This window comes from Panthera tigris, chromosome A3 (genome assembly GCF_018350195.1).
Source record: "Panthera tigris isolate Pti1 chromosome A3, P.tigris_Pti1_mat1.1, whole genome shotgun sequence".
Taxonomy (NCBI): Eukaryota; Metazoa; Chordata; class Mammalia; order Carnivora; family Felidae; genus Panthera; species Panthera tigris.
The window spans coordinates 137,261,240-137,277,736 of record NC_056662.1 but is presented as its reverse complement, the minus strand read 5'-3'; the positions used below and the strand labels follow the sequence as shown (position 1 = coordinate 137,277,736).

The following is a 16,497-nucleotide window of genomic DNA, read 5'->3' as shown; positions in this document are numbered from 1 at the left end:
TGCTGTCTGGCACCGCTCCTGGGAAGCACAAGACAAGGTACGCAGAGAAGGTCCTCGTCTGCATGTTTTAAAATGAGCTGCGAGTCAATCAAATTCCGCACTTTCACTGACAAGGCCATTGTGATGTCCCAATGTGTGTGAGTGTGTGTGTGTGTGTGTGTGTGTGTGTGTGTGTGCACGCACACAGGAGTTCTACCACAGTACAGACTTCCACCAATTCGAGAGGCAGTTCGCACGCCGCACCACGTGCGTGTAATTTAGACACAGTGGTTCACGACAAACACGATGCCCAGATGCTGCAGGAGAGGACACTGTGCCACGTGGGTTCCGTTTCCTGATGCCGCACACGAGCCCACTTTTGCCTGGTCCCTTCCTCCTCCACCCAGTAAGATCCACGGGGAAGAGTTGCGGGACACGAGTGAAGGGGACGCAGACAACAGCTTTAAACCGGGACTATTCTCTGCTAGAGACAGGTCCCCCCGGCCCTGGGACCCGCGCCACCTCTGCCCGTCGGCCCTCCCTCCCACTCTCTGCCCTCAGCGGCCCCTCCACTGGCGGGAAGACTCAGGGCCTGGGGACATGGCTCGGAGGCCCGCGGTCTCTCGATTGAAAGACGCTCCCGCTGCCCGGAATGTTGCGGAGACCGACGGGAACAGAAAGAGGAACCAAGCAGGGCACGGACATGCGCGCGAGGGGCAGCGAAGGGCAGGTGAGTCTCTGCGGTGTGGACACCCACGAGCCGGAAGACGACCACGACCGGGACACGTGGTGACACCTGCACAGAGCCCCCGGCCAGCCCAGACGCTAACGGGGGACAGCACGATACGAGACCGGCATCGCTGGAGGTCAAAGGGCACGGTGCAGTTGCAGCCTTTAACCCAAGTCTGGGTCACCCTGGGCCGGAGCCACGCGTGACGCGCTGCGGTGCGGAAGCCTCACGGCCGGTGGGGAGCTCAGAGCGGAGCCCGGCCCACGCGTGTCCACGTGCAAGCACGCGCAGGTGCACTCGCTCTGCAGCCTGCGCCGGGCACGAAGCCCGCAGGGCAAGCGTACACCCTGACTGAGCTGTTCCGGAGGCGTCTGACGGGAGCCGTCTGGGCCTCATGCCAGGAGCGGGACGTGCGCGGACGAGCGGTGCGGATCAGGTGGGAGCCACGAAGGGCTTCGGAGCTCGAGGGGCTGGGGCCGCGCGGGGAGGAGGGGAGGGAGAGCCGGAGAGCGTTCGCGGCATTTCTCGATGGCGATGAGCGCGCCCCGCGGGACCGAAACCTCGGAGACCTGCCTGTGGCGGGAGAGAGCTGAGCTCCCAGGACTGGGCCACGAACGCCACGAGAAACGGGTCTTTCTTCCCAGAGAGGCTGACGGATGAGGCAAGCACGGCACAGAAGGGCTGGCCGCCAGCACGGAGCCGCGGCAGAGCCGGCCGGGCTTCCGGAGGCCCCGACCGCAAAGCGCTCCACCCCCGCCCGCGGACAGCCGGGGCGAGGCCACCACCAACCTGGGGCTTAACCCGACAGCTGCTCACAGCCCGGCTGACGGTCAGCTCCCGTCTACACCCGGGACCTGGGACCCAGTTCTGCCAGGAAGAGGACCTGACACCCGGGGCGCAGGCCTGAGGCCCCGACAGAGAACCAGCGAGGCCGAGCCGCCTCGCGACCATGGGGACGGTGCAGGGGACGACGTGCCGTGTCCGTGGCACCTTCCTGTGCAGCGCACAGAACCACAGGGGCCCGGGGACGTAAGCGCAGGCTGCCAGAATCCTGGGGAGGAGGACAGACTGCCCGGCACAGCCTGCTAGAGGACACAGGCACACACGAGACGCTGCCAGCGGAGGCCCAGACGGGGAACGTTCTGGAAAGAGGAGGGAGGGGCCTCGTCACGAGGCAGCAGAAACCCAGTGCCGCCGCGGCAGACACAGAAGCGGCATGGCGGGCTGTGCGTGCCGGAGCCCCGGGAGCGCACGGCAGCCCGGTCTGTGTCTTGCTGCCGACTCTGGAAGGGGAGAGAAGGAACCGAGGGAGGGCGGCCACAGTAGCACAAAGGAAGCCCGATCGGTGGCCGTGAGCACTCGGCCCCTCCAGGAGGAGCGGTGGCTAACCTCACGAGTCTCGCCGTCAGGAAAGCGTGGCAAAGGGCTCGGGTGGGCCGCCGCACGCTCGCCACGTCCAGAGGACAACAGGCCAGAGCACGGGGACAGGAGGGGTCCGTTCAGGAGGCTGGAGGGCGCAAGGACAGGGTGCGGGCTCCTGCCACCCCTGCGGGTCCCTGGCAGAGAAGGGACCGTCTCAGGGCGGCCTGTGCACACGGCTTGGTCTGACGGACTGCGGAACCCAGCCCACCTGCCAGCTTGCACCAGACGCAGGGATGGGCTGGCGCTGGTCCCCAGCCCACGTGCCCGCGGCTCCACCAAGCCGGGAGGACAGCCGGGGCGCAGGCCCAAGAGCCTGCGGGGCAGAGATGGACGGGGTGCCGGGCCGAACCCACCCCGGACCCTCCAGTGGCGTCTGCCTTTAGGAACAGCAGTGGCCAGCGGCTGCTGTGAGTTCCCACACTCCCGTGTGGACAAAACGTCAACAGCTGTTACCCCACACCTGTCCCGGCGCCTGTGACAGGCAGATGATGTCACAGCTCCACGGGCCACAGATGGAGGGGAACGTGGCTCAGGCGCTGACCCGACAGCAGATTACACCCAGAAGCCACACGCACACCCAGAGCTGACCCTGGGCAGGGGCCGTCGTGGCCGAGGGTCTGAGGTGACAACCGTGCTCTGCCCAGGAGAGGATCGTGGCCCCTGGGGCGGCAGGCACTGCTCACATACGCCAGGGGCGCATGACGGCCACCACATTGGGACACGTTTTTGCAGCCTGCTCCCCACGAGCGCAGGCAAGATCAACGCCCTGCTTCGAAGGGACAGCGTAAGGTGCAGGTGCCAGGACAGCACTCCCGAGACCCTGCTGCGTCTGACGGCAGGGGCAACGGGGCCCGGGAGGTAAAATTAAGGTCAGCTGAGCTTAAGTTAATCAGAAGGGGAACCGGTCCCCTTTTGAAAGTTGGTTTGAAAGTCGCTTTTCTTGAAGAGGACCACCTCTGTTTTCACTCGCAGAAACTTCTAGCGATCTCCAACCAAGGCAGGATGCTCCGTAAGGGCGGGTGGAGGCAGAGGCACAATACCGGGTGGCAGGGGGACAACGGACCTGCAGCCATGTGCAGGGACAGCGGGCCTTACATGGAACAGCACCGGGCCGTCACAGGGAACGCACTCTGACCGTGAACACCAAGTGCGCTGGGGCGTGGGGGCGCAGACGTAAGTACATCCCAAATGCACTCCGGGAGGACTCCGGCTGTGACAGCCGGCTGACACGATGACTTTGGCCTGAGATACGGGAACAAGAAGGGGGCCCCAGCCCAACACTGAGGACGGGGGAGGAGGCAAGGTCGGAGTGGGCTCTGGGCGGCTGCTCTCGGCGGAATGAGGCAAGTCGAAGCTAAGAGTAAGAGATAAAGGACGCAAGGGGCTCAGGGGGAAAAGACCTTTCAGAAAGCAACTTTTTTGCCGCGAAGAAAAGAAGTGTTAAACACAGGTGCAAGTGAAGTCACACAGAAAGACCCCCTACGGAGAACCCGTGGGAACAGACAATCTAAGCAGAGGTTTCTGGAAGCGGGGCGTCCCGGGAACCTGGCTGGTGACGGAAGAAGTCAGCCCCACACACTAACATCCGCGGCTGGGGCAGGAAGGAAGAAGGAGACAGAGTGTGGGGCGCGAGACCGTGGGGCGCTCACAAGTACCCAGCACGCTGCGTGAGCGAGGGAAGCGGTCTAGAGCATACACAGCATGGAGCACCCCTTATTCTGGCTTACGGAGAAACACGGAACGTGAGCTTCTTCCCCAAAGCCGGAATCTGAACACCACTTACTGACAGTGACAGAACGGACGATGGAGACGACGCGTGGCCGGCTGGGCGTCACAGACGTCTGGATGGACACAGACGTCGAAGGTCCCAGAGACGGGAGAGGCAGACAGCAGACCGGGCGGAAGCTGGTCGAGGAGCACGGACACCTAACACGCGTGTGTGCTGTGCGTGGGGAAGGCGTCACTGAAGACGACCGTCCTGCCCTCTCCTCACCCTTTAACGGGCGTCACACGCAGGCAACGAGGCACAAACCAGCTGCCCTTTGTGAGCAGCACAGTTAACTAACTTAGGAGCACACCGACCTCTGCCCCTCGAGGACCCCCCGCACGTCCCTGCCCAGCCCCGAGGGGTCACAGTGCCGGGACGAGCCGGGATTCTGGGTCCTATTAACCGCGGCAAGCATCCACCTGCAGAAACACAACTTCTCTGTGAATGCAGCACCCTGACCGATCATCACATCTCGTAAACCGTGCACTGATCCCCGAGCGACGTGAGGCCCAGCTCGCGGATGCGTGGAGCTCCCTGAGAATACTCACGTTTATTGTAGCAGGTGGCCAGCACACCTTTGTCCGCAGGACTGGCACTAATGTGCCAGATCTCACCCACTTGATGGAGGAGGACGTTCTTATTGATAATGTTATTTTCGTCATCAAAATCGATGATGTGGATCTGCAAGTACAATAAAGGAGCACATGAGCACCTCCCCTGCCCCTTAACTGAACACAGCAGTCCCAACTAATCAAATGCATCTTTACCCCTGCAATTCACGGCTGTTCTTACCACACTGGGAGCACACACTTCTGGGAGTCCACCCGACTGTGCTTGCTCGAAAGACAAGTCTGAAACGCCTGCAGAGGATCTTTAAGATTGCAAGCTACGTACCACTGCCCCATCATTTCCAGTCCTAAAGAAACAAGACACCTAAAGCTCTGTCCCCAAGTGGCTCAGTTGGCCAGCATCAGGCCCAGAGCTGTCAGGGGTTCCGCAAATGAGCCTCGAACCCTGCACGCGGCTTAGTGGAGGGGACGGGGCACAGGGAGCCACTGCCTGGGCAGAGCTGAGACGCCCACACCGTGCTCACGCCCGAGGGGGCAGCCACAGGGGTGGGAAGGGGCGAGATGGCGTGACACGTTCGCGCACCTTACACGTCCCACAAAGGAGTCCAACAGCTGTAACAATCACACGATATATACACATGAGAGTATTACATTTTAGCCACGAAAAGTTAAATCCGCTACCTCCGTGCTTTTCTGGATAAATTTTAGAGGAATAAAAGGATTTCCACATTCACACTTTTATCAGTACCCGTGTCAATGAGAAAAATAAAACATTTGTTTGAAAAATAAATTTACATGAAGAAGATATTCATGGGTCTTCGTGAAGATTTGCGTCCAGGAGCGCTCACTGTGGCATTATCACGATGAAAAATTGTGAGTCACCTGATGTCTGGCGAAAGGGAACTGTTCACATAAATTGTAGTATCTGACTGTAACATAATACCGTGGAGCCATTCAGCACGCTATAAGGGACTATTTAGTGCCACGGAAAAGGGTCCATAACATATAGTTAAGGGGAAAGAACGAACCAAGAACTGTGTGCGTGCTACGTGCAGCTTTCGTTTAAAGAGCAAGCCCACCCAAACCAGAAAAGAACCAGGAGGTGAGCAGCGACCCCTGGGTGGGGGATAATGGCAGGTGTTCCTTTCCTTCTTTGCGGTTTGTTTGTGTGTTTAACTTCGTTTGTGTGTGATTAATACGTGTTACTTTGCAATCAGAACAAACATTAAACGCTGTTTTAAGAAATGTTTCCATGACATCCAAAAGCCTCCACACTCTGTACTTGTTCCAGAGAGCCTCGCTCTGTCCTTCGTGGCTTCCAGTCGCCCTGAGGGACAGCTCCGGACTCAGAATTCAAATCCCACCACCGACACCACAAGCCAGTGGGACCCCGTGCCTCAGTTTCTCACATGCACACAGAGGACAGAGGATCGTGGGAAACCAAAGCCATGCCCAGCTTGGCACAGTGAAGCCAGTGCCGGCTCGACCTGCCCCCCTCTTCTGGGGGGAAGAGGTTAAAAATCAGTCCTGCTGTTTTTATTTTTAAAACTACTTTCCGTAAGTTTCTCCTGCACTCAGCACAGTGCAGTTTTCATGGTGGGCTCAAAATTTACAGATTATATGTGTGTTAGATGTGGGGCCACTATGATATGTCACTTTTTTTTTAATTTTTTTTTAATGTTTTTTTTTAAATTTTTTTTTTTAATGTTTATTCATTTTTGAGACAGAGAAAGACAGAGCATGGATGGGGAAGAATCTGAAGTAGGCTCCAGGCTCTGCACTGTCAGCACAGAGCCCGACGCGGGGCTCGAACTCACGGACCGTGAGATCATGACCTGAGCCGAAGTCAGACGCTTAACCGACTGAGCCACCCAGGCGCCCCTAATGTTTATTTTTGAGAGAGAGGGAGACAGACAGACAGAGCATAAGCAGGGGAGGGGCAGAGAGAGAGGGAGACACAGAATCTGAAGCAGGCTCCAGGCTCCGAGCTGTCAGCACAGAGTCGAATGCAGGGCTCAAATCCACAAACCGCGAGATCAGGACCTGAGCCAAGGTCAGACGCTTAACTGACTGAGCCACCCGGGCGCCCCTGTATCTGATGACTTAAAAATTTTGAGGTAAGAATTCCATGATGCCAAGCGAGTGGTGACAACCCATACCGGCAAGGCTGTGGTAAAATCAATACATGTCGTACATCTGAAGAATTCTTTCAAAAGATGTATTACAAAATGTTAATAGGAACTATACAAATGATTAAATTGAAATAATTTGATTTCTTGAACTCTATCTCAAAGAATAAATGAACAACAAAAATTATGGAGCATCATGTAGCTTTAACATGATAAATGGGGTGCCTGGGGCGCCCAGTCCGTTGAGCGTCCGACTTCGGCTCCGGTCATGATCTCACAGCTCACGAGTTCGAGCCCCGCATCGGGCTCGGTGCTCACAGCTCGGAGCCTGGAGCCTGGAGCCTGCTTCGGATTCTGTGTCTCCCTCTCTCTCCGCCCCCCTCCCCCACCTCGAGTTCTGTCTCTCTCTCTCTCAAAAATAAACATTTAAAAAAAATTTTTTTTTAGTCATGATAAAGAGCAATTATAAATACCAAAAATGTTATGAAAGCATTAAATGTTACAAGCAGAAGAGAAAATGGCATGCAATTATATAAAAGTCACATGTGAACACAGAGGAAAATGCAATATACAAAATCAGGAATGATTTTTGTGTTGTTAGGGTGAACGGGAATTCTTTTTCTCCATTAACACCGAAACATGAACGAACACATGCACCTGCACTGTTTCCTGTTCTCTCATCAATCCCTCTGCCGTGCACTAAAGCGCCAGGAGCCCCTTGCAGTGACACCACCAGAGCTCTGGCTTCAGAATTCCCGTTTGCTGGCTCAGCTGACCCCTCCCCCCCCCAAGAAAGCCCACGCATCCGCCCCACGCCGGCTCCCGGCGCCCTGAGTGCTGGCCTTCTCCCCTTCTGCCCAGCACTTGTGGCCGCCCGGCTCTCCTGCCCAGGCCACCTCACCCGCTGCTACAGGTCCTTCTCATCTGGGGAAGGGTCTTCCCTCCCGACAGCTCTCCGGTGTGGACACGAGGCACATGCTGTCCACGGGCTCCAGCGCTTGAGCAAAGTTGGCTCCAGGCTCCTTTCTGCACTTCCGGGCACACGGACGCAGCAGGGAGGAGGCACGAGCCCGTCTCTCCCGCTCTGACACGCCGTAATACTACAGCCCTTAACCTTCATCTTCAAGCTCGATGGTCCTAAGACCCCTCCACGTATCCTCATTTATGGTGGGTTCACAGGCAGGCCCAAAGGATACATCTTCACGGAATGTTTTAATCTGGGTATGTTCAGAAAGGACACTTGAGACATCACCCCCGTAAACAAGTAAAGTAGTAATGGCTAGTACGTACAATGCACCCGGCACTGTGCTCTTTCTACAGGATCCTTAAAAGAGCCGTACGTGATTATTAGCCACCATCTACAGGCGAAGGAACGCAGGTCTTGAAGTAGTGTGTCACATCCAGTTAGAAACAGGATTCCAGACCATGGCTCTGAACCCCCATTCTATCCAGGGTGCTTGGAGCGCCGTGCCCTCCCCAGGGCTCTGCACCGCAGCAGGTGAGCAAGGACGAGCCCCTGACGTCAGAGAAGGAGACCGACTATACCTTAAACGGTTTATTCTCAGGGCACCACCCTCTAGCCAGCTTACACTACTGGACTTAGAAAGAAACACTCTGTCGAATAAGACATACGCAGTTACGGGCCAGTTACGAAAAATTACGGTGAAGAAAACACTATAATTAGTGAGTGCAAAAGATTATTGGAGCACAAAAGAAAGACCGATTAATAATTGGATACGAAGGTCAGGCAGACACGTGGCTGTCTGGGGAGTAAAATGCTACTTTAAAATCTTCATGAGTGCTCAAAATGTTGTAATGGCTAATAATGAAGATCACACTCATATATTTTGAATTACCATTGTTAAATTTTTTAAAGTTGGATTTACTAGTGGGGCTAAGGGCACAGATGACTCTCTACAAAAAGTGAGGCATGAGAGTTATAAAATTTATTACAAAGCCCATAAAGATGATGCTAACCCTCCATCACTTTCCTAGAAGATCACGGTGTCCGTCTGAGCATGTGACTCCAAGCCAGGGCACTGTCTCTCCATTTCACCTCTCTGATTGAACTGAAGGTAAACAAACTCTTACAAATTTAAAAAAAAAAAGAAGAAGAAGAATTAAAAATATGGATAAAATCAGAACTAGAAAATGGAAAGCTCCCCTTAGGGAAAGTTGAGGATCCAACGGCTTCCCCGGCGCACGTCTCCCTGCCCCTGGCCGCAGCCCTCCCCAGGGGTGAGCTGAACCACCGTGATAAGAGACTCAGCTCGCCCGCCCACGGGGGACTTCACGCCACGGCCTCACCGGGACGGGTCCCGGCCACGCTGTCGTCAACAGGCTGCTTGGAATGCCGCAGGGGCCAGGACCTGGATTCGGGTCTACCACCACCCGTTTTCCTCGCTCTGGGCTCGAGAAGCCCTGCAAACTCCGCTTCCTCTGCCGCCGTCCGTCTGTCTTCAGGGTGAAATACTGAATGCAAAGGGGTCCGACCAGGAGGCCCGTGTTCCAGTTGTGACTCGGCCACTTCTGGCCGTTTTACTCTGGGCAAGCCACTGACTTGTTCTGGGTTCTTGCTGCAGCGTAAGTGTATTCAGGAAGCTGGATTGCTAAGAATTCTTTGTTCGAACGGAAACATTTGTGGATCCCTTAGCCAAGACTCTAAATGATTAAGTGGAAGTTGTTATCACACATGCTCCTGTGCCCATATGGCTGCCAGTTACCTGTCTGTGCTGACTCCCCTTCCTGAAGCAAAGAAGCCCCAGCACGTGAAGATCCTCTGTCCGTGAAGCCCAAAGTATGCCTGGCAGCCCAGGAGGGGGAAAAAAAAGACCCCACTTCCACACCTCTTGGTGCCCAGGGAGGGCGTTTCTCGTACAAGCCGTGTCTTAGTCCATTCGGGCCGCTAGAACACAGAGCACAGACTGGGTGGCCTACAAACGAGGAATGTACTTTTCACGGCTCTGGGGCTGAAAGCCTGAGACCAGGGCACCAGCAAGGTCAGGTCCGCTGAGACCCTCTTCCTAGATCATTGAGGCCATCCTCTTGCCGTGTCTTCACGTGGCGGGCAGGGTAAGGAAGCGCTGTGGGCCAATCCCGTTCATGATGACTCCACTGTGATAACCTGAGCACCTTCCAGAGGCCCCACCTCCTCACGCCTGGACCGTGCAGGTTAGGGTACAACCTACAAACCTGGGGGGAGACACGCACTCAGCCCACAGCAACTGGACAAGGGGGACGTCCTTCACAGCATCTGCTGCAGGGGTGGGGAAACAGCTAGAACCTAACAGCTCAGGTTAACTGTCTCTTTATGAGCACACTTTTACACATAAATTCAAAACTAAAAAGCCATCAAGTAGGGGCACCTGGGTGGCTCGGTCAGCTGAGCGTCCGACTTCAGCTCAGGTCATGCTCTCACAGTTCGTGAGTTCAAGCCCCGCGTCGGGCTCTGTGCTGATGGCTCGGAGCCTGGAGCCTGCTTCAGATTCTGTGCCTCCCTCTCTCTCCGCCCACCCCTGCTTGTATTCTGTCTCTCTCTGTCTTTGAAAAATCAATAAACATTAAAAAAAATTTTTTTTAATAAAAAATAAAAATACATAAAGTAGAACTCTATCTTTTAAAAAGAAATTCCGGGGGCGCCTGGGTGGCTCAGTCAGTTGAGTGTCTGACTCTTGGTTTTAATCTAGGTCACGATCTCACAGTTTGTGGGATCGAGCCCCATGTTGGGCTATGTGCTCACAGTGCAGAACCTGCTCGGGATTCTCTCTCTCTCTCTCTCTCTCTCTCTCTCTCTCTCTGCCCCGCCTCCGCTCATGTGCGCTCGCTTGCCCTCTCTCTCTCTCATTTATTATAAATGAATAAACCTTGAAAATAAATAAATAAATAAATAAAACAGAAAATCTGAGGTGTAATCAGTACTGGGAAGAGGGGGTGGGGAGAGGAGGGTGGAAGAAGAGGGGAGGGGGAGGTATTCATTCAGGTTTCAGTTAGTCTGGGGTGGGGCTGAGAGTCAGAATTTCTAACCAATGCCCAGGCCATTCTGAGGGTAGCCAAAGACAGAGCCTGCAGCCAGATGGGGCTCACAAACAAAGCTATCCTTAATCAAAATACAAATACAGAACAATGGGGTTTACAAATTAAAAACGAAAGTTAAAACGGAAAAGGTCTATCCAGGGAAAGCAGCCACTGAGTGGTCCACCACCACCTCCCCCCCCCCACCCCCGCCCTCCCCTTCAGGGATCAGCCTTTCCACTGACCATGCTGAGAGAGGACAGGTCTGGGTCCTCTGTCACCCTGGCGCTCGTCCCCCAGCCACGTAAGAAATGGGAAGCTAGCAACATGCAAAGAAAGTCTTTGGGCAAAGCACAGCACAAAACAAACCCCTTGGGTCTGAAACCCCTTGTTGGGAGTCTGCCTAGACTTCCCCACTGGACAGCACAGGGCACACGGCCTCCGAGAGAAGGAACACCCCCCTGCCCCCTGAAGGAGAGCCCCAGACCTGCCCATCCTGCTCCCAGTACCCAGCCCCGTGCAAAGCTAAGGGCAGAAAGCAAAGCAGCTCACCTGACAAAGAAGGCCAGCAACTGTGACAGCTCCCAAGGTTTTCAGAAAATGGCACAGCTGAATTAAGTAGGACTGACTCGAGACTGGCACTTTCTAGGGAACTAATGACCCCCCCCCCCCCCAGGAGCTGATGGCCCGAGGGGAAGCCAGGGGCCATTAACCCTCACCAGCCAGTAAGCAGGAGTGGGGAGCAGCGCCACAGGCCAGGGGCCCCCAGCCCGGGCGTGGGCGGAGCGGCCTGACCTGAGGACACTCACAGCCCCGGCCTGTGGCCTGAGCTGCAGTGTGGGTGTCTGCAGGGAGGGTACAGGGAGCCCCGAGGGCGCGCACCCCTACTGGCCCCAGGGGACAGCGGAGGCGCTGGCAGAAGCGCGGGGGAGGGAGGACCGACCGCAGCTGTGCCTCGGCCACAGTCCGGCTCCGCCTCCGGGAAAGACCACACAACTGCCCAGGGCCAGGCCAGGTCTGTTCAGGCACGGGGTCAACGACACCTGTCCCCTGCGGTGGCAGGTGTGGGAGTCGCCCTGACCCGGCCTGCCCAGCTCCCCCACGTCCCCACGCTGGAAGCGTGTACCCTTCAGACGCTGGGTCCACGGGGAGCTCCTGGGGGAGGGGAAAGAACCCACCTGAGCGCCCCCTGTGCCAGCGCTTGGCCGGTGCCACGCAACACCCCACAGAAGGCTGCCGCGAACTGCACTGATCGTGCGGTTCAATGCGGAGCCACCAGGTGGGGGAATCCCCATCCTCACTCTCCGGGAAGCACCCGGAGCTCGGGCCACCCTCCATCAGGAAATAAGCCTGGGGACAGGCTGCCGGAGGCTGGGGTGTATAGGGGCAACTGCTCATCCCTTCCGACGCGCTGGAAAACTGTGCCCGCCGGGGACGTGGGGGACGCGGGAGCCACCGAGCTCCCAGACGGCTGTGCGCGTCCCGGGATCCCCCCCCCCCCCCAAGCTGGCCGCGGCCCCAGGGAATACATCCCACGTGGAGGAAGCATGTGGCGTGTGCAAGGAACCGTGCACGTCACACACAAGAGAAACACACGCGGCGCAGAAGAGGAACAGGCGTGCCACGCGTGGGAGGAAGCCCGGCGCGCGTTCGGGGGCGGGGGCGGGGGCGGGTCCAGGCCGGGGAAGGAGCCTGGGCCAGGGCCAGTGACACAGCACAGCACACCCTCGGGCCGCCAGCCTTGGCTCAGGCGCCTTCTCGTGGGGGAGGCTGCAGTGCCACGGGGAAGGGACCCCGCGTCCTGCTCTCTCCCAGGACCACGTGCCGCGGGCCCGGTTCCCCATCCCAGTGGAAGCTCAGCTGCAAGCACAGGTCTATTAGCTCACTTGTGCATCTGACACACAACATGGTGGGGGGGTGGGGGGGGTCTCATTAACATACAAAGTCAGCATTTGTTGAACGAAGGAGTGCAGATGGACGCCTTCCCCAGAAACAGAAAGGGAAGCACCAGCCTGTCACCCCAATCTTTTGGAGTCACACACCAAATGCCACTGCGTGTGAAGCCTGGGAACAGGGCGTCATCGGACTCCTCATTCAGCCTTCCGTTCAGCCGTGGCTACCAGACGAACTGAAGCCAGAGGCTGCAGCCTTCCCTAGCAGCTTGGCTAGGAAGTCCTGAAAGGAGGGGGACAGCAGGTGACACACGGTTCTGCAAGACAGCACCCAAGGAGCCGTCGTAAACCAGCGATTCGGAAGAGGGTTCCAAAGAACTACAGCCTCGATGCCATAAAATATAAGTTAAATATACAATTTTTCTGTGCCTACCACTGGAGAGCTAGGTCTCTCTAGGACTGATTATTAAGAACCACAGTCATTCAGTACAAAAAGGTTTCTTTCCCTAGGTCCAAGGACTGATGCCTGTATTCCAGAAACCAGGACTGTGTGTGCAAGAAACTACCCTGATACCACAGGACACGCAAAGCTACAAACGACGTTTGTCCCAGGATGCCAGTCTCACCCACCAACCCCGGGGACTCACAACTCACTGGACAGTGCTCCCCAAGAGGTGGTCCCAGAGCCTGCCAGAGATGCACGTGCTGGGGCCCAACCCCAACGTGCCTTGGCTCCAAAAAAGGATTTAAGATTAAAGTACTTCATGTCACTTGGGGCTGATCCCTTCTTGGTGTCATAACCAAATGGCATATAATTTTGGCTGAGAAAACCAGGTATAATGTAACCTATTCCCGTAACTTATGAATGCCTTCATTGCCTCATTGGTTTTTAATTCATTTAGCTTTTATTGGAAGCATCCCTCATTAGATAATAATAAAGTGTCCCCTATTCTCATAAAGTTAAAAAGCTGATAACTCCACCAAAAAGGTTAATGGGACAGCCTCGGAAGAGAGCGGAACTAAAAAGCAAGTAGGTGAGAAAAGATGCTTGGTGGCCTGGAGACAGAGCCAGCTGGAATTCTCTAACACCTGTCCTGTGACAGATTCCGCACAGTCGACCAGCAGACAGAAGCCGCGAGTCTGCCTTCAGACTCCCACCTGGGTCTGTCCCTCCATCACCGCAGCCCCAGACGGCAGTGTCATTACGCGGGTTCCTCTTTCCCTGCAACATGGCCACTGGAAACTATTTTTGTAAATAAATCACTCGCATCTGACACTTTCCAAAAGTAACACACACACACACATTCAGAAAAATGAAAATCAGAAAGACAGTTTACCTCACAAATGCTCAGATCACCCAAAGGTAACCGTGGCTCCAATTTTGAGGCCTTTTGACTAGTTTCCCCCTGGTCTTTTTCTATGTAGAGATTCAGTTTTGTATTTTATCCACTACTTGTCTAATTGAGGTGTAATTGACATAACATTACATTAGGTTCAGGTATTCATAGAAGGATTCAGTATTTGTATCTATTGAAAAATCATCTACTTTCTTACCACCACAGTGATCACACAATATGCACGATTTTAACATTTCACTGAACCATCTAACGAGTCTTAAATTATGACGCTCATGAGGAGTTTATGACTTCATGAGCGCAGCGCGTGACCTCTGCTCCACTGCGAGGAACCAGGCTCAGCGGGGTGGAACCATGTGAATCTGCCCCCATCCACCCTCACACTGGCACATTTTGATTGCGCCTAACTGCTTCACAATTCTGTGCTCCGCTGCAGTAACGGTCCTTGTATATAAAGCTTTTTCCATGTTTTGGAAAATATAAAAACATATTATAAAACATAAAAATATAGAAATAATATAAACACTTACTTGTCAAGCTCTAGATACATGTCACCAAATCAGCTGCCTGATTTCAATGACTGAAAATGATTTTAAATGACTATGCCAATTCAAAATCCCTCATGGAGGCGCCTGGGTGGCTGAGTCTGTTAAGCATCCGACTTCGGCTCAGGTCACGATCTCACAGTTTGTGGGTTCGAGCCCCGTGTCGGGTTCTGTGCTGACAGCTCGGAGCCTGGAGTCTGCTTCCAGATCCTGGATCTCCCCCTCTCTGCCCCTCCCCTGCTCGCACCCTGTTTCTCCCTCTCTTTCTCTCTCAAAAGTAAGTAAAAATTTAAAAATAAATAAATAATAAAATCCCTCATCGATAATATGACAGCAGCTATGTCACTACCACCTGCCCAGCACCAAATACCCTCCCGCAACTGTGTTACAGCCACCTCCCCTTGTGTGACAGTGGTAACTGGGTGGAGACCCGGCACCATGTGACACGGCCTTTTGCGCATTTCCCAAGGATCCAGGACAGTGCACATCTTCACAATGTCCTCAGCACCTGTGAGGTACAGAAAGTAGACGGCTTGATCCCCATTTTGGTGATGAGGATAATGAAGCCCGGCAAGGTTAATGCGTTCGGTCAGGGTCGCAGGTGGACCGAACACTGACCTGTGAGGATCCAACACTCCTTCTACGACAGTGGCCACAACAGCGGGGGCCACATCTTGCATCTCGTGTCCGCCTGCAGTACGTGGCAGTGAGAGCCCGGAGCTCGAGGTTGAAATGGGACCGTGGCCTCATCCAGGCTCAGCCGGAACGAATGCTGTGAGCACGCAGCGGGGCCGTCCAGGGGCCCGCGTGGAAGCAGGGATGCCAACCACATGCCCTGGCCTGCTTCTCGACCCCTCACCCGGTGAACCCTGCATCACCACAGACTAAACCACAGCGGTACCACCACGGGAGTTTAAGTCATTGAGCTCAATTATTTCATTCGGTTGGGTATTTAAATCCCAATGCAAGTTTTATTTTGTTTGTGTGGCATTAATTTTCTCAAATGGTGCTTGAAAAATCAAGAGCAAAATGGTTATAAAACTAAGAATAGGCTTAGTAATTAACATGTATACATTTGTCAAAAATAGTTACCTGATTATCATATTTAAGAGACTGCGTCCCAACCAAAAACCGAATGGCATCTGTTTCTGCAGTCTGAGGTGTCAGAGCACGTGCCTGCAGGGGGAAGGAAAATGCACACACATTTATGAAGTTAGATGTAACGGTTAGAGATTAGAAAGCCAGTTACCTCCTGTACCGCCGCTGGAGTATCCATTCATGCGAAGTGTCTGCAAGGCAACTGAGAAATATGTACGGACAGCCTTCAACTTGTGCCTGCTTTGTGACACAACAATTCCACCTCAGATGCGTATATGGAAACAACTGTAGACGGGCACAGAAAAATAAGCAGTAAAGATGTAAGCGATGTTTTTAATAAAAGCGCAATTTTCAACAGAAATAGATTGGTCGAACAAATCATCCTTTGACAACACAGCAGAAAACGGCCCCCAGCGATGGCAGAGCAGGTGATTCAAACCACGTCTCCTGCAGAGGAAAACTGTACAAACTAAACGAAATACTCTGAATTTGTTTCAAGGCCTCCAGAAGCCAGCACAGCGATGAGTGAGTGCCAAGGTCTTGGAAATGAGGGAAGGTCAGAGAGGAAAGCCTGACCTCCAGCCCCCTTTCAGCTAGAAGCACCTGTCACTTTGGAAAGTGTGGTGACCGGCCGATGTGGAGGAGAGTTTGTGACAGGCTCGTGGGGCTGAGGGTGCACACACTGAGTACACAGGGAAGAGGTCGGCGACACACTAAAGTTCTGGGTTGGGATCCCTTGGGGATCAGGCCAGGCGTGAAGGTGGACTAGAATGAGGTCAACCCGGACACACTACAATCTGGGTCATCTTAGTCCTCGACTGGATTTTAAGTGATCTGAGCAGACTGGTGCTCCTGGGCTGGCCAGATACCTGCCAGAAGTAACAGTAAATCCTCTGGAGGAAGACAAACATCCAAAGTTTCTACAGTTTTTCTCACAATGTCAAACACTGAATCAAAAATAACTAGTCATACAATGAGTCAAAATCATATGATCAAAAG

The 16,497-nt window shown here is 54.5% G+C and overlaps 1 protein-coding gene across 4 annotated transcripts in view; it reads right to left on the bottom strand.

Annotated features, from left to right (window-relative positions):
• The window catches only part of EIPR1 (EARP complex and GARP complex interacting protein 1), a 119,830-nt gene that overhangs the window by 90,393 nt on the left and 12,940 nt on the right, over positions 1 to 16,497 (bottom strand). For 2 of the 4 annotated variants that reach the window (XM_042982592.1, XM_042982590.1), the window contains exons 2-3: positions 15,493 to 15,576; positions 4,448 to 4,580 (exon numbers count right to left, since the gene is read on the bottom strand). The exons of 1 other annotated variant lie outside the window; for it this stretch is intronic. In XM_042982592.1, the coding sequence (XP_042838526.1) occupies positions 4,448 to 4,580; positions 15,493 to 15,576 (217 nt within the window). Of the gene's footprint in view, positions 1 to 4,447; positions 4,581 to 4,691; positions 4,816 to 15,492; positions 15,577 to 16,497 lie in introns of all 4 variants that reach the window. One more of the 4 variants, XM_042982593.1, reaches the window with a different exon arrangement.